Here is a 24,591-nt window from a genome sequence, read left to right on the forward strand (position 1 = left end):
AATCAAAAGGGGAAATGGGGAAGTCATTCTAGCTTGTGCATGCTTTGACTTAAATTTTACTGATCAAACTGGCCAGTTTTATGGCCTTTTGGACATGCACTGTACATCTGCTTTGGCCTTGAGGAGGGGAACACATTTGAAAGTCAAAATGAAGTAACTGTGGTTCAGACATCCAAGGTAAAACTAGGTGGCCATTGTGGACATGATTTCAGATAGGTTCCTGTACTGTTGAGAACTAATTTTCTGAGCTGTGTCATACTCAGAACACCACCAGCCATTCTCAAAGCAGTGTCTGCTGGCAGATGGCAGCTGCAACCTTATGATCTCAAGGTCTCCTCTAGTAACCATTAAGTTTTTAGACAATAAAGTTGCTTTAGATCAGATGTTAGCAGAAAGAGACATGCATAGTAGCCAATAACACTTTATTTGTATGTATATATGTATGTGTGTGTGTGTGTGTGTATGTACATATATATAGATACATCAAAAGTTAAAACCTACTCAGATAAAATTGGACAACTGGCTACCTGGCTACCAGTCTCCCTGAAAGTGCCAGGTCCAGACTGATTTTCATGCTTATTCTCCCGAATTCCTCAGGGAATGAGTTCTTAATCATACAAGTCTTAGATCCAGGACTTGGAACTTGGGAGTATTTCCAATTCAGTGTCCATTCCCTAGATCTAGGCCCTATTTCAGCAGGAAGTAGCCAGAGCAGTCATCACCCTATTCCCTGAAAAATCTAGGGACGGATGACACATGATTGGAGATTGAAACCATTCCTCTGCCAAGTTTATGATTAACCTCTCTGTCCAAAATATCATTCCCCTTCTTGTCCAATACCTGTTCACCTCACGATTGAGGAGTATCAAAGAAAAGGGGGATGTCACTGGAGCAGGACCCTATGGAGCCTTCCTGCGACAGAGCCCTCCCCCATATCCTCTGCTGTAGCTCCTCTCTGAAGTACCCAGATAATAGTATCTCATGCATATTTTATGAGTTTTTCAGATGCTAAAAACCACCACCAAATGGAAGAAACTAACTACTTGATGATCATGAGCATATAGCCTCCAGACCTCCTGGTGCCTAAGGTTTGATCACCATCAACCAGTCAGAATTGTGCACAGCTGATCACATACCCTGGGATGCCCCTCCCTCAGCTGGGAAACCCCTAGGGGAATTCGGGGTTTGGGGGGCATGAGCCATCTGTTCTCCTTGCTCAGCCCAGCAGTAAACCTTTCTCACCTCCAAACTCTGACATTTCGGTATTTTTTGGCTTCACTATGTGTCAGGTACATGAACTTGGGTTTGGTAACTCTGGTCACAGTGACTTGCCAAAGGCTGGGCTTCTCTTCCTAGCTGGATGAACGCTAGTAGCTCAATCCCTCTGGCTACACTGGCCTGGGCGTGGGGATGGAGTGGGTATAAGATCCAAGCAGACCGAAGTCCTGGAGTAACAGGAAAGGCTCTTCCTCTCTTTTGGTAGAGTTATGAGAACATGAGTCCAGAAGCTGTTGGCATCCATTGTTCTAGCTACAGGGAGCAAGCCAGTTTGTAGTGGTTAAGAATGAAGCCTACATTTAGAAAGAAGCAAAGCTGATAGAAAGATTAAATAGATTTCATTAGTTTCTTGTTCCAGATAACTCTGGAATAGGTTTTGCTTGACTTTATCATGGTTTGGTTTCTTAAACCAACACATTTCTTTTTATTTAAAGTTAAGTTTCTGTAACACGGAACCCAATGATTACCATCTGACTAATACAACAGACTAGAAAAGTCACAAAACTTGAATGGGTACAACACCTAGCAGATAACTAACTCTTCAGAAGGACAGTTAACACTTGGTGGGGATTCTTTTAGTAGAAGTTATTATTTTTCTAGAATAATAATTAGGTTCTGATAAACTCAACCCCTTCCCTTTGATCCTCCCCAAATTAGGGGGGTAGCTGTCACATAAGGTGTTTTGTGTGTACTCTAAGTATTTCTCCCAAAGAAAAATGCACACTTAGATTAAAATCCAACTTGATCTTCCCTCTTTGAAAAAGACTATATATGGCCAGATTAAAACTTTAGTATATGACCCCAAATTTATTTGCTTCTGGCACATGTCAATCCATCTAAACTCGCCACAAATTATAGTAGAACCACACTGTGTTTTTATAATAGAGCAGAATATGAAATAAGACAATCTTGCGCTCAGTCTTGGGACTAAACCTTCCCACTCAGAATAGCAAGTTTCCCTTTATAAATGTAACAAAGCCATTCTAGAATGACCTGGGTGATAAAGGACTAGAGTTGGAGATGTCAACACAAACTCATGTTTAGCTTACTATAAATATAGTTTCATGTACAAATTTTTATCAACGTATGTAAACATGAGTTAGTATACACACATATTTTTCCTTGCTGTCAGCTGAAAGGACCCAGAATCAATAATACCACAGTAGCAATGAGCACATCAAGTGTCCAGATCTTGGTTTCTAACACCATTTTTCAATTTAAGAAAACAGGACTCCTTGGACTGCTGTAGAAAAATACAAGATGATCCTGGAGTATCTTTTAATATCAAAAAGTAAGAAAGTGCTAAAAAGAAAAAAAAAACAATGCACAATGATGGGGGTATATCAAAAGGACACAAGCCAACTGAAAGGGCTTCTAATGGTCAAAGCTGGAATAATCTGAGCAACAAAATAAAGTAGTATTGGAATACAGCACAAAGTATTAACTATTATGAGTTCATGGATATGTGACTAAATAAATAGGTGGAGAATAGACAAATCTTTCCTGTATAGAATTCCAAATAAATAAATTCCAAATAATTTACATAGATACTAAGCTTTCAAGGAGGTGGAGCATAACCCCCTCTTCCTTAAGTGTGGGCTAGCCATATGATTTCCTTCCAAACTACAGAAAAGGGTGGAAATGGTAACTTTACAGTGGAGAATATTACAAATACTACCTCAGCCAGGTGATCAAAGTTAACATCAGGAGTGATAAGTTATCTTAAGTGTGTACTCTTGATATGATATGATGGAAATGGTGCTTTCCATCTGTGGTCTTCCTTTCAAAAACCTATAACCCCAGTCTGATGATGAGAAAAACATCAGGCAAATCCCAACTGAGGAACATTCTATAAAAACATCTCTAAACTGTACTCCTCTAAACTGTAAAGTCATCAGAAATCAGGAAAGAGCTGAGAACCATCACAAATAAGAGAAGCCCAAGGAGCCATGACTACTAAATGTTTTGTAGTATCCTGGATTGGATCCTAGAATAGTAGAAGGACACTAGGTTAAAAAACAAAAAACAACAACAACAAAAAACTAAGGAAGTCTGAATAAGGACTTGAGTTAATAATAATTACCAATATGGGTTCACTGGCTGCAATAAATGTATCATATTAATAGAAGATGTTAACAATAAAGGAAACCGAGCATGGACTATATAAAGGATTCTCTGTATTATCTTTGTGATTTTTCTATAAATCTACACCTGTCCTAAAACTAAAAGTTTATTTTAAAGAAATCAGTGAAGCCATTACTTAGGTTAACTAAACTGTTGAAAAGGAGGTTCTGCTGGAATTAGAGTGTGGGCATGTATATGTATATATACCCAACTCAAGTCCTACCCACTCCAACTCACTCTGCACCTGAGTTCCTGATTAGGACTGGAACCATCTCTTCAACTAACTTTACAGAACAACAGAGATGCAGTGCATGCAAGTCACACCATGTAATTTTAAATTTTCTAGTAGCCACATTTTAAAAAGTAAAAAAAAAAAAAAAAAAAAGTGGAATTTTAATTTTTGTTTGTTTGTTTGTTTTAATGATATTTAACCCAATATATTCAAAACATTATCATTTCACTATGTGGCAATAGCCACATTTCAAGTGATCAATAGCTACATATCAACATTACAGCTCCAAAGCCACATATACTGTTGTTTATTTATGAATTACAGTATACATAAATAAAAGCAGACTTTTCTGAATTCTCTTACTACAACCACCTTACAAAGGCAAGAGAGAATCATGTAACAATGTTACAGCTTCTTCTATACCTGGCTATGTCCAGATGGTCTCCAAAAGTCTCCAGGGCTTGGCATAACCAATCAGCTAGACTGGAACATTTCCTTCCAGGAAGGACACCCATCTTGCCCCACCACTTCCACTTCTCTCCCTAACTCCATCCTTGATTTCCTGAGTTCAAGGCCTAATTCCAAGTTCATATCCCAAAGTCCCTAATCACTCACCTCCCTTCAAATGTAGGTGTTCATCAAGAGAGATTCATCCAACTCTAGTCTTGCATGGAAAGGAAGCAAAAAATGAGGCCCAAGATTCCTTTAGAGTTCAATTAATATCACCAAGTCTGAAAAGCTGGGTCCTGACTAGCCCTACCAGCTGTTGTCTTCACCAGCAGCAATAACATTACTAGTAGCTAACTTATCCCAAGCACTTTCTCTGGGGAAAAAAAAAAATTGTGCTAGTGTATTACATGCTTTAGTTCATTTGAATCTTATAACACTCACTGTAAGGTTGAAACTATCAACTACCCCCAATTGTCCAGGTTGAGGAGGCAGACTTAGAGAGGCCAAGCATTTTGCCCAAGACTGCACATCTAGTAAGTAGCAGAGCTGGGATTCTAAACAGATCTGGTGCCATGGATGAATCGTTACCAATTTGCCATAAAGCCTTTCTTGGTAGTTCTGACAATAGCTACAGAAGAATAGGTTTCACAACAGACCACCTATCTCTCTGTGAATGGTGAGCTAAGCAACTAATTGCAAAAGAACATTTTAAGACCCTTCAGGAAGCCTACCTGATGTAATGGAACCTCTGTACCTGTAAACTGTCCCCCTGTTTTGGATTCAGCATTAGAGGAAAAGGAACTTCATAATTAGTATTAGTTATGGTTTCCACTCTTTCATTTTCCTGACTACCACAGAATACTAACCATTAAAATCAAATTTCAAATACAGTGCCATAAAAATATTACTCAAGATGGGGCTGATCTATCTCATAAGTCCAATGACTAAAACTGGTTAAAATTCAAACACTTTAGTCTAAGAGCAAAGTCTTTTTTATTGTTTGTCACAGAGTAGTCAAATTTCTTTTTTAAAATAAAGTTTAAAAATATTCAATCTTTTCTATTCTCTTTGGAAGTAACACTTTAATACATTGTACATGCACTTTAGAAAGTGAAGTTAATTGCAATCAATCCTGCCCACTCTGCTGTAATTTAAATAAGTAAAAATTGGGGGGAATAAACTGCCTTGACTGAAAATTGTGCTCCAATTTTCAACCTTCTTAACTCAAGTAAATTCTAGGTCAACCACCAATGATGCTCAGAGGAAGATATTATAATTACTTTTAAATATACTGTTTTTCCCATGATTGTACATATTAATATCTGTTAATCCACAGATATACATCTAAAATTCATAACTAGATATATTTTTCATCTTTTTCTATTTGTCAATTAGAAATAGATTATAAAGCAAGTAAAAGTAATTATTAAGAGGAAAATCACAGCATTTTTAAAAATTACTAGCATTTAATTATTCAAGTCAGTAAGCATTTTTCCACTGTCAACTATACAATTTCCTTTCAATTTCTAACGTAGCTGCTGTGTTTGGGCTTTATATTATACTATGGCTAAAGAGAGTCAAGGCCTTTATTTTTAAGGTACATAATTCAGAGGTTTCCTTCTATGTGGTAAGAATGGTTATATTAAAGTATAAAGGTAAGAAAAAAAATCAATTGTAACAAATCTGTTTTCTTGGGACTGGCTGTTACAACTTTGCCCCCAGGAATGACTTTGTTACTTTATAAAACAGCTTCCCAATATAAAAGCTGTTAGCCCAAACAAAAAAATGTTTCTACTGCTAAAACTATTACAATTTAAAATGAGCAAAAAATCCCACTGTAACCACAGTCCTGATATTTTGAGGTTCTGGGACTGAAGTCAAAGGAAGCATTTTCCAACAATGACAACAAAAATCAACATGATCTTGGGCAGTGGAGAAAAGCAGAACTGAAGAGAAGAGGCGACGGAGGTGATGTATCATGAAATGATGAGGCCATCAGCCACTTTTGCCAAAAAAAACCTCCGAGGCAGCAGAGCTCGGGGGTATACGCTCCTCTTGTTCCCTCACTTGGACTCATAAACCTCTTTAAGACATCATACACCTCCTTCAGAACTAACTGGGACTTCAGGAGATGAGTAGGGTGTCAGTTCTGAGATCCTGGCTTCAGGCAAAAACCCCTATTTAGTAGAAAATAGGTGAGGGGAAGAAAAACAAACAAATAAAGGGAGAAAATTATTTACATAAACACATAAATTTAGGGGAGGAGGCAGGGAAAGGGAAGAGGAATGATAAATAGGATAGGTCCTGTAGAAATTATTGCTGGCATCAAGGGTTGACTAACAAAGTGGGAAAATGAAGTTGCCCACCAATTCACAGATCAATCAGCACTGCTTTTCCTACACTTCATACCACAGAGCTAAGGTTGGGTCAAGTCTAGATGGTTCAATTTCCCTAACGAAACTAGGCCCAAAAGTAACAATCTTATCTGCAACTGAATACTCAGATCTGTATTTAGAGAAAAATCCTAAAACAATGTCCTACAGACAAAAATCACAAGATATCATAGTTATGTATCTTTATTCACTTAAACATTTTCCTGAGTCCCTTCTAAGTAAATGCCAAGGGAATCAAACATAGCTCCCACCTTCACATAGCTGACAACCAGCACTGAAAATAAATTGTGCTAAAACACAGAAACACACAAAAACTCTTCTGGATAAGAGTTGTGAAATTTTGAAAGTGAGAAAAATTATTCTCCACCAAGTTTTATAGAACACTGGGTTACAGACGCCCAAGAAGGATGAGAAATAAAAAATGGGGTTGAGGGTATAAAAAATACTACAGATAACAGCAGCTAATATCAAGAAAGGGCTTTACATATGTCAAATCATTTAATTTTCACAACGACCCTACGAGAGAATTCAATTCTCCCCATTTTACCAAGACGGAAAGTTGAGAGAAGTTTAAAAACTTGTCTAAATACCACAACTTCTAAGTGGCAGAGTTTGGACTTGAATCCAGGCACCATGAATCTTAACTCTGTTTTGCGGCCTAGAATAATAACTTCATTACTAACAAAACCACGTTGCTGCATAATCCAGACCCATGACCCAGGTACGTTCATTCATTCTCTTTGAATACTCTCACATATCTATATTTTACAAACAAACAAACCCCAACCAAAACTAAGACTCAGGGAAATATTCCCAATGTTACACAAGTAACAAGGCGATGGAATCCAGATCAGAGCCCAGATGGCTGAGACTCTAAAGGCTCTTTACACTGCACTCCACAACCCACCTTGGATTTTGCCTTTACCCTCAAACAACCTCAAGCTCCATCCCTTGGAGAGGCCCCAACGCCACCTCACTCCAAGCTCGCGTCTCAGAGACACTTATTCAGGCGGCGTTCCATCGCTCGGTGCCGGAGGCTCCCCACTCTCCGCCCCTCTACCCCCCATCCCCGCCCAGCCCCAGCAGGGCTCTCACCGGGCGGGAGTCGGGGGACCCTCGCAATCCTGTTGGTGATCTCTGCAGTGAGCACCGCGAAGTCCTGCTCGTAGCCTTCGAAGTCGGACGACATGGCAGCTCCGGAGTGGCCGGCCCGGGCCGGAGCCTAGGTCGGAGCAGGGGTCACGCGGGGCGGGAAAACTCTGTGTGAACACTCCGGGAAGCTCCCTCCAGAGCAGAGCGGAGAACCCGGGACAGCTCCCAACCAAGCCGCTTCCTGGTTGTTCGTCGCAATCTTGGTCCCCCGGAAGTTGCAGTGGGCGAGCTTTTTTTTTTTTCCACTTAGGCTTCAAGATTAAGAAATTCGCTGAGGAAAAGTACTTCAGCTAGTAGCCCCCAAAGCCAAAGAAAATATGCGGGTTCTCAGAGATCACCGAAAACATTTTTCTACCTTTCCACGTTTTGGAAAGCAGCTCCGGCTCCCCAAGCTAGAAGTCAGAGGAGCTTGCTTCCTGAGGGAAGTCTGATGCGACGAACCTCCCGGAAGTGGCTGTCGCGGAGACTGCGCACAGAGCCTGAGCGGGAGAGCAGCGGCGAGGGCGCTGGCGGAGAGGCTGGAGGGTCGTGGCTGGTCCTGTATTCCAGCCTCTAGCACGCAATATTTGCTTTTCACTTGCGCTAGGCCGGGGTACCCGTGACGGAGTTACCCGAGCAAGAGGGAAACTGCTCCGGGTGAGCCCGGGCCGCCCCGGAAATGCGATGGCCGAGGAGCGGGCACTGAGGACCAGACCGAGGTGGGAGGCAAAGCAGGGGACGTAACCATGATTTTGGCGGTCTTCGCGCAGGGAGGCCAGAATCTCCAAAATGTTGAGACCAACCACGTTTACCAAGATCTTCCCCGGAGTGAGGATTTCTAAGCGCTCTGCTCCATGACGCGGGCGGGAAACTGAGGCACAAAGCAGCGGCATCTGTTGCGTGGAAGTCTCTGTTACCCTATCTCTCAGACCTTCTTCCCTGGACTTACTCCAGGCCAGTCTGAAATGCTCTTCTACCGATCTTCCTGGCGCTCGCCGTCCTGCCTTCCCTGTCCCTGGCTCCAGGAGGCACTTCTTATTTTTTTTTCTCAAATACTGTCATTCATGTTCATTCTCATATACGCCTCCGGTGATGATTTCACACACACTTCTCTCTCCCCTCCACTCCCTTCCTCCCCTTACAGTTTCTTTCCTTTCACCTTCCTGCTTCTTTACCTTTGGCCAAAATGAACCCTTATGTTAGTGGTTGGGGGCAATCACAGGCAAATGGTGTGGACCATGTCTGGACCATATTTGATTTAATTAGAGACTGGGTAAGAGGCAGATTAGAACTCTGTAAAGGGAGTTTGATGACTTGGGTTCTGTTCTGAGTACAGCTGTTACTTGTCACCGTGATTTAATCACTTGTCATCTCCAAGCCTTTTTCTTTTCTACGAAGAAGGAAGCTAGATTAGATCAACCCTTAGACCCTACTTCCCAGCTTTAAAAGTCTTTGTTCCCTCCAACCATTCACTAAACAATTGCTGAGTCACAGTCCTCTGACAAGTTGGGAACAAAGTATATAAGCTATTTTAGAATCACATATCCAGTTTACAAGCCATTCAAACTTGAACCCTAGTTTGGATAAGATGAAAATAGTTCTTTTTGACATTTGGCGAGATACTCATTCCATGGTAATGTACTTGTGAGCTGCTTTTGTTCAGGTGATTGTTGGATTTAACAAATATAGTATATAACGTCTTACTGAACTTTCTCATTTTGCTTTCTTTAGATTGGGTTTCAAATCAAGATACTGGATTCTTCCAGATAAGATAAAAAGCTCTGAGTGTGTAACAGTGAAAATGGCTTAATCTGCATTAACATCCCACAGCGTAAAGTCATGACAATTAAGGAACACACATGGACTTGAGGCACATGGAAATGTGTGCACAGAAAAAGGAAATCTGTAGTTCTTTAAAAACAGGAAGGCGTTCTTCCTCACCAAAATGGGTACATTCTGCTCAGTTATCAAGTTTGAAAATCTCCAAGAATTAAAGAGACTTTGTCACTGGGGTCCCATTATAGCCCTTGGTGTTATAGCAATATGTTCTACCATGGCCATGATTGACTCCGTGTTGTGGTACTGGCCCTTACATACCACTGGAGGAAGCGTGAATTTCATCATGTTGATAAATTGGACTGTCATGATTCTTTATAATTACTTCAATGCCATGTTTGTTGGTCCTGGCTTCGTCCCTCTGGGGTGGAAACCGGTAAGAAAGATTCCTTAAGATGATGAACTGTAATGATAATCATATATTTAGTTTTTGCCTTATCTGCTAATCAGTAATATCAAACACGTTAGTAGAGCCTAAGCATATTATTCTAATCACTTGATCATTTAAAGCTCAAAGAATGTATTTCATACTGGTTTGAAAGTATGATCTCAATTAGTATTTCCCAAAACAACTTCATTGAATACTTCTGCATTGGAAAAAAAATTAATGGAGGAGTGGTGATGAGTACATAGTCATAAGTTTCTAGGAAACACTGCATATCATATACCTCAATTCCACAGTGTGGTTTGGCTCTAGGATCTTTTTTCATGTAGTATATTAACATCCCTCATAACTGAGAAAAACTCTAGAAATTGCTGATTTAATCATAAAGTGTTCAGAACAATGGACAGCCTACTAATAACAAGTCAAGCCTTATGAATAAGTACTTTCCTACGGTTTGCTTTTCTTTTATGGGGGATAGGGAACGGACGGACTCTTGGATTTCTAGCCCTTTTATTTGAGCTAAAATCTTTTTAAATAATGAATTTTTGGTAACAGCAGCATCACTTTTCCAATTACCCAGAAGTTTATATTTTGTTTCTATTTTGCTGCCAAGGAAAATTCTCAGGATAGCGTGTACCTCCAACATTGTAAAGTCTGCCAAGCGTACAAGGCACCACGGTCACATCACTGCAGAAAGTGTAACAGGTACTGTCTGACTTTGCTGTTTATTGGGGATTGATCAATTTGATTACTGGTCTTTTGTTGTTATTCTTTCTGCTGCATCAATCCTAGTTTTATTTTCTGCAAGGTGGGTATTTTACAAACAATGTTGTCAAAATACTTAAGTGTCCATAATCTTCATTTTGCTCTTAAATTGTCAATTCTGATAGTAAATAAGTCCCATTCTTTTTTGTTTTTAGTGAAAATGTTTTTCTAGAAAAGTGCAGATTTACTTTGCTTCTTGCCCTGCCAAGAGTAGGGTAAGAAGTTATACACTCAAATTGTTTTCAAACCCAGATTAATTGTGCTTGTTGACTGTCATCTTGACTAGCTTTAGAATTGTTCTGAGTCTGAATTATAAAGGAGACCTGCTTTTTCCATCATTTAGTTGACTAACATTTATACTTTATACAAATCTAGTAAGTGAATCCAGGTGCCTGTTATCAGTTTTAATAAAGAAAACTTAATTGGAAGGAAATGGAGTCTGTAAAAAAAAAAATATGAATTAATCTAGAACCTTTTTTAGTGAACATTTATATCCTCTGATAAATAAGAAGTTTATGATGAGAATGTTGAGATTTAGGGAAACCATTGGAGGTAAATGAAGTTTAGTTTGATGCAGGAAAATTTCATCTCGAAACTTCAAGAAAAGGCAGCACGGTAAGACATGGCTTATTGTACCACATCTCATGTTCCAGAGTCAGCTTGCTTAGCTCCGAGACGCCCCGTCTAAAGGGTGAGAACAGGAAGCAAGTTACAAGCGTGCGCTAGGCTCCATCAACCCCAGTGAAGATTCCTGATTTTATTCAGGCTCTGTCATATCACACATCAGACACCACATGTCAGAGCTAGAGAACCAGGAAGCACGCTCATCTCTTTATAATGAACCTCTCAGTGGGCCTCCTTCTTTAAACAAGTTCACTTGTAGCAGACATCTTTCCCTCAGAAGCTGTTAAAAGCCTGCCCTTTCTTGTCATGTTTAAAATTTAAAAGAAGTCACTGTTCAGAGCTCTTTAAAAACTCATAAAGATTTTTCTTTCTGTTCCATGAAGTGTCGTGCCTCTGTGACTCATGCACAGACATGCTAGATTCCTGTTTGCTTAGTCTTTTGAAGACCAGAGTTATTGAAAGTAGACAGGATTTTCCTACCTCATGTTTTATGTGAGTTTTTCTTGTAGATGTGTGATGAAGATGGACCATCACTGTCCCTGGATCAACAACTGCTGTGGTTACCAAAATCATGCTTCCTTCACACTGTTTCTCCTTTTAGCACCGCTGGGTTGTATTCATGCTGCCTTCATTTTTGTTATGACGATGTACACACAGCTTTATAATCGGGTAAGTGAGAATGTTTGTTAAGAAGTCATGCCAAATTAAATAGTAGTTACCAAGATTTTTAAAGAATTCCCTTTTGGAAATACGCTTTCTACAATTTGGGTGAGGAAACAGAACTTTACCTCTGGAAGGACTCCTTTTTAAAAAGCATTTAAACAGTTTTTAAGACCAGGAAAGATGATTTTTTTTCTGGAAACTCGCTTTATCTGCTCTAGTTGAAGTTAATAATTATTTTAGTACTATCTGTGTCACTTATTGACTTCAAACTTGGTATCTGTGGTAAGAATAGTTAGAGGCAAAAAGAGAAGAGCAAGAAAAAAAGGCAATACTAGTGCTTTCTGTTTCATCCGATTCCTGTGGCAAGTTGTAGTTCTTTTTCATTACTAATTCTGGTGCCTGGAATATGGCTCATGTTCCAGTCACATGTCCTAAAATATCCTGCAACTGATTGAGTTGGTTGGGGCAGTTAGTCCTGAGAGAGAAAGTTTGGTGGTCACTAATTTAGGTCCCTATCAAGGCCTGGAGGGTATATGAGGGACAGAGGCCTGATGGGACTGTGGCAAACCAGAGAACACATGTCCTTCACACAGGGGACAACCTGTATTTGACTTCAGCCAGTTTTTGATGTTGGGGAATCCAGCCTGGTGGTGCCAGATCTTCCAGTTTTTTCAAGAAAAATCTGAAAATCTGAATTTTCTATATGAAATCTCCTGATTTCTGAAACACTTCATTTTTAATGTTGGCACCTAACTCTGAATATTTTAAAACATTTTGCAGGCCAGGCAGTACACATCAGCAGGCCGTATTTGGCCTGCTATATTTGTTGATGTGGAAGATTACTGTGAATATGGAAATGCAAGGAGAAGTTGGGAGACACAGTTACAGTTTAGACTGGTGTCCACTGTCGTTCCTGCATAGCAGTGTTTGTGCGGTCTGCCTAATGCTTTGTGAGGAAAGAATAAAAAACAAACAAAAACATTTGAGACTACCCAAGAATGACATCGTGCCTATCAGGATGGTATCAGTATGAGGTCAAGCCACAGTATTAATTAGAAACAACCATATTTGCTTTGGCCATATTTGCTGATCTTTCTAGTCAGGTTGTTGTAAGTGGTACAGTAGGGTCTGGCTGTTGACAACTATTCTGAGTGTGTGTTTCTGTTGCTGTTTATAGCTCTCCTTTGGGTGGAACACGGTAAAGATTGATATGAGTGCAGCCCGGAGAGATCCTCTTCCGATTATTCCATTTGGATTAGCTGCATTTGCTGCTACCTTGTTTGCCTTGGGATTAGCTTTAGGAACAACCATAGCTGTTGGGATGTTGTTTTTCATCCAGGTAAGTTCCTCCACTACCTCTAGCTAAAAGCTGTCAAGTTATTGGGGCTGCTTGTAACGGGAAAGAGATAAAGGCTGCATTTAAGTATGCAGTATGAAATGGAAATTATGGTCACTTATTCTATCTGGGTGATTAAATTTAATCTACTAGTCAGATAACTTTTGGAATGACTTTGTCAGAATTGATTTAATTTTTAAAATATTACGTTAAGAGCTACATAGCACTTTATACTTGGGAGCCTCTTCTCACATTTACAGCCTCTCTTGATCTTTACATCAACCCCAAAAGAGATGGAAGAGGAGTATTATTTTCCCTTCCTTACAGATGAGTAATTGAGTCACAGACAGGTTAAGTGACATATTCAAGATCACCCATTCATGTATTCAGTAAACATAATTATAGTGTTATAATAGCATATATTTAATCAAAATTATAGCATAGCTAACATTTATTGAGCACTTAGATGCAAGACACTCTTTTAGGGACTTCATTCATTTAATCTCCATAACAACCCTATGACTTTAGGTGCTATTTAATGTCTACTCTGTAATGAATCACTCTGCTGATTTCTGAGGCCACAATAATGAAGATGATGATGTTCCTGCCATTGGGGAACTCACATTTAGTAGTGAAGAGCTAACGAACACAGGATCATATCATAGATTTATTTATTCATTCGTTCAAGGCCCACTCGGTCCAGGTATCATGCTAGGTCCTTGGAATGTGAGAAGGACTCCTAGTCCAGGGCTCTTGTTACTGTGTCACACTGTCTCTGTGAAGGCACAGCCGAACTTTACGGAATTGCAGAACAACTGTGGAATTAGGAATGCTGGGCTAGACGGCCCTAATGCATCACCCAACCCTTTTTGAACTCTTGGTTTTAAAATAAGCAGCTTTTGGTTATACTTCAAGTTTTCTACTAGCCTGGGATCAATTTTTTTGAAAAATTTTCCCCAATGCCTGTAATTAAGAATCACATTAAAAATAAACTAAAATACTGCAGTGTAAAAACCTACCTAAATGGAACTGTCATATCTAGAAAAATCAAAAAATGAAATTGACTGAACATTTTCAGTTTTTAAGGCAAGCAGAATATCTAGGTTGACTGAAATGAGTCGTTACTTGTAGTAAATAGATTACTCATACATTTAAGATTTATTTAAAATAGTGATAAAATATTTTAATAGCATACATTTAAATATTGATTAAATAGATTATATCAATGTTTAATTAATACTCTGAAAACCTTCAGAAGAAAGTGCTTAAAACGTGCATTTTTATTTGTTTAAACAGTAGATTCAGATTTAATTGTGGATCGATGTGATCAGTTATATGAAAATGTGCAGTGGTTACAAAGAAGAACTTCAGAGTCAGGTGGACCACACACTGTGTTACTTAATCTTTATTATCCTGATATTTTCATCTGTGGAATGGAGCAACAAAAAGTGTCTCATAGGGTTAGTGTAACGATGATCATCTTCAGTGAACCAGTCACATAAAATTTTACTATTATTTAATTTCCAGATGAAAATAATTCTCAGAAACAAAACTTCTATTGAATCGTGGATTGAAGAGAAGGTAAGTTTTATAATTGTTTCTTCAATGTCAGTAAAGTATTGATTAACTAATAGACCCAATTAACTAATAAATGCCCAAAAGTGAAAGCTTGGCTACCTGATGGCTTCCGTAAGCCATTTGCATGCCATATACATGATCATTCCAGGAAACATTTGATTTCTTCCTAGCGTAATACAACTTCCCACAGAAGTATGCTTCTCACTTACTCTGTGTTGCTAGAGAGGCCTGAGCCACACGTTAAGCCATCTGGCTGTACTCTCTCAGACAGCCCATTGAGAAAGGAACTCCCGTCCTACCAAGGTGCCACCAAGTTTTTCTTCGTGCTTTAGACATCAGATAGGACTTAAAACATTTAGCTTGTCACAAACCTCACAACCCCCAATGCGTACTTCCCACTGTCCACTGTGATTCAGGTGTAGGAAGTCCCTCTGACTACCCCGCTCCCTACTTAACACCTGTCAGAGCCTCACCATTGCCACAGCAGGGCTTGTAAACCCAAGTGCACGAGGGGCCGGGCAGAGGCAGGCGACCCGAGGAGTGGAGCCAGCCCACGTGCCTCAGCTGCCCGGCATTTGGGGCTGATTGTTGTCGCCACAGGGAAATTCTCACCCAGTATTTTGAGTCCTAATTTTTTTTTTCTCAAGAGAAGTCAGAGATCTGAATTTCTGTGATACTTCCTTTCTGCTTTTAAACATTGGCAAGCAATTCAAATTAAAAACAAACAAAAAACCTTTGTGGGCTGAATAAAACCCACCTATAGGACATATTTAGCCCCTGGCAGCCAGTGTGTGAGCTTTAATTTACAGCAGCACTTCTCAGACTTTTTGGTCTCAAGACCTTTTACATTCTCAAAAATTTTTAAGGACACTAAAGAGCTTTTGTTAATGTGCATCTATTGATATTTGCCATATTTTCTGAGAACATTTTTGAACATTTATTATTTCATTTAAAAATAACAGTAATAAACTTGTTATATGTTAATAAAAATAGCGTATTTTTTGGAAAAAATAATTAAATTTCCAGAGTAAAAAATATGATGAATGGCATAATTTCATCGTTTTACAAATCTCTTTAATATCTGACTTAACAGAAGACAGTTGGATGCTCACATCTACTTCTGCATTCAGTCTGTTGAGATATGTCGCTTTGATTGAAGTATATGAAGAAAATTCAGCCTCAGATAAGTAGGGAGAAAAGGGTGGAGTATTTTAATGTGCCTTTTAGGTAATAATGGATGTTCTTTGATACTACATTAAAACTTGACACGTGATCGTTCTTGAGAGGTTAGTTGCATGTGAGATCTGAAACTACGTCAGTAAACTTTTTGTCTTCTTTTATTTTTAAATCCAGTCTGTTTTGCTCTCTGAAAGGATCTTTTACCCACACAGAGCATCAGGCATTGGTCATTTGGAAAATTGGTTTACAGAATTATGCGGATTTTTCAAATGTTGACACATTTCATTATATAATATCTAAAAGCCACATTCATTCATATCACTACCACCAGTTTTATGGGGGAAATCTTTAAATATTGAAAAGCTGTCAAGTTTATCATGGTATATACAGATTTTTCAAAATTCTGATTTTCACTTGAAAGCCTTATTTTTTCCACTGGCAACAAACACACAGTTGTTTATGTGAGGTAACAGCCTGATTTTGTTCTTTTTTGAGACAATGTCCGTGAAATACTGAAGTCTGAATAACCTTGGTTTGTCTGCTACATTACTCATTCTTTCAAGTAAAAATAGCATTACATGAAAAAAGTTGGCCACACAGCTTTTGTTAGCTCACAAGTCAAGCAAGTGTTTTCCTTGAGATAAGCACTTCAGCCTGCTTTACATATACTTCCCGTTCTGTCACACAGAATATTAAAAGGACATCTACTTGAGGGTTGAGATTTCATAAAAATAGTTTTTATTGCTTCATCAAGGATATTGCTGTGTAAAACTGGGCTTTTTGTTGGTTTTGAGCTATGAGTATGTAGCAGGGAAGGCGATAACAGCTACTTACACAGCTTGGTGCCAGTCTTGATTCCTGCTCTAGGTGCCAGCAGTTTTACCACCGCTGCAAATGTCAGCACAGCGAGCAAGGCAGATGACAGCTTAGTATTATTATGAAAGTTGTTTGACTGTTGAACCCCAAGAAAAGGTCTTGGGGCCTCAAGAGATGTGCAAAGCATGTTTTGAGAGCCCCTGATATACAGGTTTAAGTCCAGACCCCTGAGCTCATGCATAATAAGACCTTTCCTGTTTCTCTAGCTGTATTTCCCACCCCACCTACCCCTTCTCACACTGGGTACCAGCTGATACCAAGTAGTTTGCACATCTTACGTGCCTGTATCTTCCACATGTTGTTCCCTCTGCCTAGAACATTCTTTCCTCCTCTTTTTTTTCCTTATTTCTCATCCTTCCCGATTTAGTTTAGTTGTCATTTCCTCCAGGGAACCTTCCTTGACTCTCCCTAGACTGGGTAAAGACACATCTAACACACATCTCACACATAGTATTGGTGGAATCCCCTGCCTGCACTGAGTGCTTCTCTGAGGCAGAGAGCATGCCTTAGTCATTTTTTTGTAAGCTTCTCTCGTCCTTAGCACTTTCTCCTTGTTAATATTCTAGATCTCTCTTCTCTGAGACTCTTCATTCATTTTGAAGCCTCTGAAGCTTTTGTTTATACAAAGGGGAAAGAAAGTACCCTTTACTACATGGGAGGGATTTCCATGTTGTCATGTTACAGCTTGACAGTTCTTTTAATTAACATCAATATCACTTTATAAATAACTGCAAGAAATTGTTCCCTAAACTACTATCCTCTGATAATAAAATATTTCAAGGTATCATTTTTAGTGACATTAGATTTATATATTTAGTAATATAGTGACATTAGATTAACTTTTTTTTAGCTAATGACCAAGGCTCTTTATAAAGTTCTATGCTAAATCTAGAAGTTATTTTAAAACTGGCACTCTGTTGCTGAGTAAAAATCAAGTAAATGATTGTATGAAGTTACAAAAACGTATCAAAATTACCAGACACTAAAATTTACGAAACAAATAATCAGCTGAGTTTGTACACTTATTGTAGGAATAAATAATGTATCTCTATTACCACTAGGTGTCAGTGGAACCTAAGAAATTCTAAGCCAGTTTATCCCCTTAAGTAAAAGCTAACAATTTAAATGCCTAGAATATAATTTATGAAACCTGAACATTTGTGTATATATATATGCATAAAAGGTACATGTAAATGCTTATGTAAATAAGTATATAGACACATGTAATGGTATATAAAACTGAAAGATCTGCACATACCTGCTGGCTTTAGAAAAAAAAAGATAATTTAATAGAATGACAACTCCCCTGTTACATCTTTCCTGCCATTCCCACAGGGTTGCTGCCACCCAAGTACAACATGGCATCCTAGTGTACCCCACCAGACAGTTCTTCCCACCCTGGATAGACCCTTGCTTTCTCTTAAATCTGTTTATCAATATCCCTTCTTTACACCTGGATTCTTTTCTGCTCAACAAACAAGAACATTTGAGTTTTTGATAATTTTTAATACATGGAAGAAAGTTGCTAACTCTTTTAGTAAGCGTTTTTGAATACTTAAAATTCAGTCGTAACAGGCTTATTCACTGAGTAAGCCCATCAGACATTTTCAGGATGATCTCATACAAGGTTGGTACTGTGTGTCAGGTTCTTCCTATATTGTGATAAACGTGTTCATTTCTTCTGTGTACCCTAACGTTACAAGGAGGAAGTGTTTTGGGGAATGATACAGATTTGAGGAAGAAATGTTCTCAGTGGTATGTGACAAAGCCATTGAAGGCAGAGGCATCTGCCATCTTACATCTTTGTTACCCACAGGCTAAAGATCGAATTCAATATTATCAGCTGGATGAAGTCTTTGTTTTTCCGTATGATATGGGAAGTAGATGGAAGAACTTTAAACAGGTATTTACGTGGTCCGGGGTCCCTGAAGGAGACGGACTGGAGTGGCCAGTAAGAGAGGGCTGTCACCAGTACAGCTTAACAGTGAGTATTTTTGTTCAAATAGTCTTTCCTTTTTGCCTTATCTTCTGCTTAGGTTCTTCTTAACTCTACTTATTTTACAATAAAATAGGGAATAAGAATTTTTTCAGTATGGCAAAATGAATCTAAGTTAATAATTCGAAAGCACGCTTTATCTCATGTTTCTCCATTTAATTAAATCTCTCCTTTTCTCCCCATACCTGTGAGATAAAGCCCTGATTCCTTAACTTAATTATATAAAATCTGGCTGAAAACTACCTTTCACCTATTTCCTAACAGGAATCCTCCTTTCCAATCAGCCTGGTCTACTCAGCGAATTCCTCATATATTCCTGATGCCTAATTGTCCCCACACTGTTTTTTTTCTCTCATATGACCTCCCCTCTGTTGGAAATTATTCAGACCACTTCTAGTCCCACCTCTTCCATAAAGTCTAACCTCCCCGCTCAAGACTGTTCCGGACTTGGCACTTAGTCACATGCTACTGTGTAGTAGCACATACGGTCTCATTTTCACTTAATTCTTATAACTTAACTTGACAAGATTCTAGACAGAGATTATTTCCCCTACGATATCCAGTGTAGTACCATTTAATGTGAATAAGTGAAGAAAAGTGAGTTGAAATGATGGCTTTTGATCGAGACTCATTGTTAATGAATTTTGCAGTCTGTCTGCCATGTTGCTAAAGAATCATTGAGTCTCTGCATCGTGTTCACTTTGAGGACTAACCTGGAAGCCCCTTGAGGGCAGAGAGCACATCCCTCTGATCCCTGGGCCACAGGGTGTGCTCTGTGAACATACACAGAGGAAGGCCTTGGAGAGGGAACGCTGAGAAGAAAGCCCCACTTCAAGCCTGTTATTAGTCATAGAGCCTTCTTTCCATGCTCAAAAAAAAACAAAAAAAACAAAAGAAGAAGCAGCCTTTAAACTGTCAGCAGTTTGAAATGTTGGAAAATTGGGCGTTTGTCATGTCACTCAGATGGAGTAAATCAGGAAAGCCTGTTTTTCAACATCGAGATGAGAGACTTCGTTTTTTCTTTTTATATCTTCCAAACAGATAGAACAGTTGAAGCAAAAAGCAGATAAAAGAGTCAGAAGTGTAAGTAATTCTTTTGCAATGATACTTATTTCTTTTTTTCTTTTGTCAGGCTCTGCTCTGTAGCTTTTAAAATTGCCTTTGAGTAAAAGCCAACTGTTGGCTTTTATTAAATAATATTTCTTAATACATTTGTTGATATATGATGCACATTACTTTTGTTTTCATTTAAATAGTTTGGGGACTGGCAGTTCGGAGGAAATTCAGTCAGTTTATACTGTCAAAAGGAAATTATCGTCAATATAGTTCCTTATTATGAAACCTGTCCTTACAATTAATGCCGTACAATACAGTGGCCACAAGCTACATGTAGCTACGTAAGTTTAAATTAATTTAAACAAAATTAAAATTTCAATTCCCTGGTTGCACTGGCCACATTAAAAATATTTAGGAGCTACATGTGTCTAGGGGCCACCACATTGGATACCACAAATATAGAACACTTCCATCACTATGGAAAATTCTATTGATCAGCACTACTTGTAGAATTTCATTTTTAGCCACGTGTTTGAAATGAAGGCTAAGAAAAGCCTGAGAACTAGAAGCATCAGTTATTACCTTCCATGAGGGATCTGGGTGGACAGAGAACCGGGAGGGAAAGACTAGTCTGATACTTTGGATCTACCTTTAGCAATTTACATTCAAACTTAAAAAAAACCTCAGGTATGGATTAATGTCAAATTGTCCTTCTGCTCACTGATGGCAGGTTCGGTATAAAGTGGTAGAAGATTATAGTGGTGCCTGCTGTCCTCTGAGTAAAGGAATCAAAACCTTCTTCACGAGCCCCTGCACTGAAGAGCCTCGGATAAGGCTACAGAAAGGGGAGTTCATTTTAGCCACCAGAGGGTTACGGTAAGTGACAAAAAGTACTGAATTTCTTCTTTATTGATGAAATTAGCATCTAGCCTTTAAAAAAAATTAATTTTAATCTTTTAAATATTTCAGATACTGGTTGTATGGAGATAAAATTCTTGATGATTCCATTATAGAAGGTAATGAAGTGGAAGGGGTGTTTCAAGGACAAGACTGTTAGCAATAACTGCAAATTTTATAGGAATAACTTTTATAAACAATCACACGTCACATGCTTTAGGGAAACAAATAGGAAGGCACATCATTAAGCACCAAAAAGAAGCTCCCTGTATGATTTCTGCACAGCACTTGTGTTTACCGGGTCTTTGTAGTGATAGCTGACATCGGATCCCATTGTGACAGGCACTTGTAGAAATGCTTCACTTGTGTTAAAGTCCCCACGAGCCCTCTGAGGTAGGTGCTGTCACTGATGTTTTATTGATAAGGGAACTGAAATGTGGTGCGGCTGAGCAGCTTGCCCGAGGCCACAGTAAATGCAGGTGGAGCCAAGACTCCTGGGCCTATGACAAGGCTGTTGTGCTGTGAGCCCCCGCCCCCATTGAATGAGTTGTCCTGTTAAGTTATCATAAAAATGAATGAACTGAAACTTTCTGTGCCTTTTTTAAAATTCATTTACGTTAGTTTTAATTGTTGTTCCTTTTAAAGTAGAGATTAACCCAGTATGCTCTTTTGAAAACACTGGGTTAATCATAAATTAACCCATGGGACAGGTTAGGCAAGCTTGACATGGAAATGCACATGTTAGAAAAAGTCTAAAAAGGAAATTCTCGAAGGCTGCAGGGAGATAGATGGTTGCTTGGAGCAGGTGAAGTGTGACAGTGTTCCACACCCCTTCACAGGCACACACGTGTATGTGAAGTTCCCGCAAGGCCGCAGCAGCTCCCTGAGCCATGTGCGCTCCTTTCCCAGATAATGGAATCTGGGAAATATCTGTTTCTAGCTTGTTAGGACCATATTTACATATTTTTTAAATTTTCTTTCATTTTATTTATTTTTAATCTCAAACTGTGCTTATGAAAGACGGTAAGAGGGGAAAAAGTAAGGTCTAACTAAAAGTGTGTTAGTTGGAAGCAATAGGACTTAGGGGTCTCAGTAATTGTCATTGTGCTATATCTGACCTTCGTATCAACTTCATTTTCTCCCTCAGGTGTTTCAAGAATAAGAGGATGGTTCCCTAGGAACTGTGTGGAAAAGTGTCCCTGCGATGCGGAAACCGATCAAGCCCCAGAGGGCGAGAAGAAAAATAGATAGCCACTGTTACAAGAAACATCACTCTAGGTCTGCTCCATTACTTGAAACCTGTACATATTCCTAAAGAATTATGCAATGAGTCTACTCTGGTTAAGGTGTTCTTTTCCTCAAAGGTGCCCTAGTGCCATGATCTAAATATTTTTATTACCATTTTGAAATGGAGAAGCCATTCTGCACATGCCTTTGAATTCCTACACCTCTTTGCCACCTCCCTCTCCCCAGAAGGAAAAACACTTCACCCAAGTAAATCTATTGTATTTTCTCTAGGATTCTTTTGTGCGCTGCACACAATGGACCTCACTTGCAGATATAGTTCCCCCTTTGCCAGGAGCATCTGCATGTGATGCTTTTATCCTCTTTCCCCCTCGGTCGAAATTTCTAATGTAATATTCTAGATACTATAGGACTTAATTTGTCAGATCCAGTATAAGCTCAGATTTTATTACCCGTCTTTTAATAATGAAGATTTTGTCAAATCAAATAAAGATCAGTGGATGTTCTGTATAAAGCATAGTTTTTACTCAAAGCATCTTTCTTTTTGCTGACTAAAAAGGATTGCCTTACTTCGTGGAGCAACTGCTCTACTACCTTGTGAAAATCAGCATCTTTCATCATGAGTCTTAAGACATACATGTTTGCCTCAAATAAATACCCAATTAATGGCATATTGAGATCACAGGATTCTAGGAGACTTTTTCTTTAATTGAAGTATGATTGATTTACGGTGTTTCAGGTGTATATCAATGTGATTAAGTTATATATCTCTATAGATATGCATACATATATATATAAGAATATTTCAGATTATTTTCCATTATAGGTTATTGAATACAGTTCCCTGTGCTCTACAGTAGGTCCTTGTTGTTTATGTATTTTATATATAGTAGTATATATCTATTAATCACAAATTCCTAATTTATCCCTCCCCCACTTCCTCTTTTGGTAACCGTAAGTTTGTTTCCTATGTCTTAATTTCTGTTTTGTAAATAAGTTCATTTGTATCATTGTTTTTAGATTCCATATATAAGTGATATATGATATTTGTCTTTCTCTGTCTGACTTCACTTAATATGGTAATTTCTCAGTCCATGTTGCTGCAATGGCATTATTTCATTCTCTTTTTATGACTGAGTAATATTCCATTGTATATGTATATATATGTGTACACACACACATATACACATTGTGTGTATACACACACACACACACACACATACACATACCACATCTTTATTCATTCATCTCTCAGTGGACATTTAGGTTGCTTTCATGTCTTAGCTACTGTAAATAGTGCTGCTATGGGCACTGGGGTTCATGTATCTTTTCAAATTAGAGTTTTTATCTTTTCCAAATATATGCCCAGGAGTGGGATTGCTGGATCGTATGGTAACTCTATTTTTAGTTAATTTCAAGGAAACTCCATACTGTTTTGCAAAGTAGCTGCACCAAATTACATTCCCACTAACAGTGTAGGAGGGTTCTCTCTTCTCCACACCCTCTCCTGCATTTATTATTTGTAGATTTTTTTGATGATGGTCATTCTGACTGGTGTGAGATGATACCTCAATGTAATTTTGATTTGTATTTCTCTAATAATTAGTGATGTTGAGCATCTTTTCATGTGTCTGTTGGACATCTGGATATCTTTGGAGAAATGTCTGTTTAGGTCTTCTGCCCATTTTTTGATTGGGTTGTTTGTTTTTTTGATATTGAGATGTATAAACTATCTGTATATTTTGGAAATTAATCCCTTGTCAGTTGCATCATTTGCAAATCTTTTTTACCATTTTGTCTTTTCATTTTGTTCATAGTTTCCTTTACTTTGCAAAAGCTTTCATGTCTAATTAGGTCCCATTTGTTTATTTTTGCTTTTGTTTCCGTTACTCTAGGTGATGGATCCAAAAAATACTGCTGAGATTTATGTCAGAGTGTTCTGCCTATGTTTTCCTCTAGAAGTTTTATAGTATCCAGTCTTACATTTAAGTCTTTAATCTGTTTTGAGTTTATTTTTGCATATAGTGTTAGAGAATGTTCTAATTTCATTCATTTACATGTAACTGTTCAGTTTTCCCAGCACCACTTGTTGGAGAGGCTGTCTTTTATCCATTGTATATTCTTGCCTCCTTTGTCATAGATTAATTGACCATAAATGCATGGGTTTATTTCTAGGTATTGTATCCTGTTCTATTGATCTATGTGTCTGTTTTTCTGCCAGTACCATACAGATTTGATTACTCCAGCTTTGTGATATAGTCTAAAGTCAGGGAGTGTGATTTCTCCAGCTCCCTTCTTCTTTCTCAACATTGTTTTGGCTATTTGGGATCTTTTGTGTTTCCATACAAATATAAAATTTTTCTGTTCTAGTTCTGTGGAAAGTGCCTTGGTAACTTGATAGGGATTACATTGAGTCTGTGAATTGCCTTGGGTAGTATGGTCATTTTAACAATACTGATTCTTTTAATCCAAGAACGTGGTACATCTTTCCATCTGTTTGTGTTGTCTTCAATTTCTTTTATCAGTGTCTTATAGTTTTCAGAATAC

The 24,591-nt window shown here is 38.5% G+C and overlaps 2 protein-coding genes across 13 annotated transcripts in view; one reads left to right on the forward strand and one right to left on the reverse strand.

The window, feature by feature from the left end:
• The window catches only part of VTI1A (vesicle transport through interaction with t-SNAREs 1A), a 341,670-nt gene extending 333,743 nt beyond the window's left edge, over nucleotides 1-7,927 (reverse strand). For all 10 annotated transcript variants that reach the window (XM_010969812.3, XM_045506553.2, XM_010969811.3 and 7 more), the window contains exon 1: nucleotides 7,573-7,927. In XM_010969812.3, coding sequence (XP_010968114.1) covers nucleotides 7,573-7,666 — 94 coding nt within the window. In that variant the 5' untranslated portion in view covers nucleotides 7,667-7,927. The remainder of the gene's footprint in view (nucleotides 1-7,572) is intronic.
• A 173-nt stretch (nucleotides 7,928-8,100) lies between these two features.
• ZDHHC6 (zDHHC palmitoyltransferase 6) lies at nucleotides 8,101-23,797 on the forward strand. Of its 3 annotated transcripts, none has more exons than XM_010969810.3 (11): nucleotides 8,101-8,327; nucleotides 9,340-9,820; nucleotides 10,443-10,534; nucleotides 11,728-11,887; nucleotides 13,059-13,220; nucleotides 14,745-14,798; nucleotides 18,667-18,834; nucleotides 19,888-19,929; nucleotides 20,633-20,778; nucleotides 20,872-20,918; nucleotides 21,947-23,797. In XM_010969810.3, exons 2-11 carry the CDS (start codon nucleotides 9,554-9,556, stop codon nucleotides 22,048-22,050), a joined length of 1,242 nt encoding a protein of 413 aa, XP_010968112.2. In that variant the 5' UTR covers nucleotides 8,101-8,327; nucleotides 9,340-9,553; the 3' UTR covers nucleotides 22,051-23,797. The 3 variants fall into 3 exon arrangements, with proteins under 3 accessions (XP_010968112.2, XP_074229738.1, XP_045362504.2); XM_074373637.1 differs by lacking the exon at nucleotides 8,101-8,327 and adding an exon at nucleotides 8,350-8,562; XM_045506548.2 differs by lacking the exon at nucleotides 8,101-8,327 and having other exon boundaries at nucleotides 9,633-9,820; nucleotides 11,820-11,887.
• Nucleotides 23,798-24,591: the final 794 nt, after the last annotated feature.

The sequence above is a fragment of the Camelus bactrianus genome, chromosome 11, assembly GCF_048773025.1.
Source record: "Camelus bactrianus isolate YW-2024 breed Bactrian camel chromosome 11, ASM4877302v1, whole genome shotgun sequence".
Lineage (NCBI taxonomy): Eukaryota > Metazoa > Chordata > Mammalia > Artiodactyla > Camelidae > Camelus > Camelus bactrianus.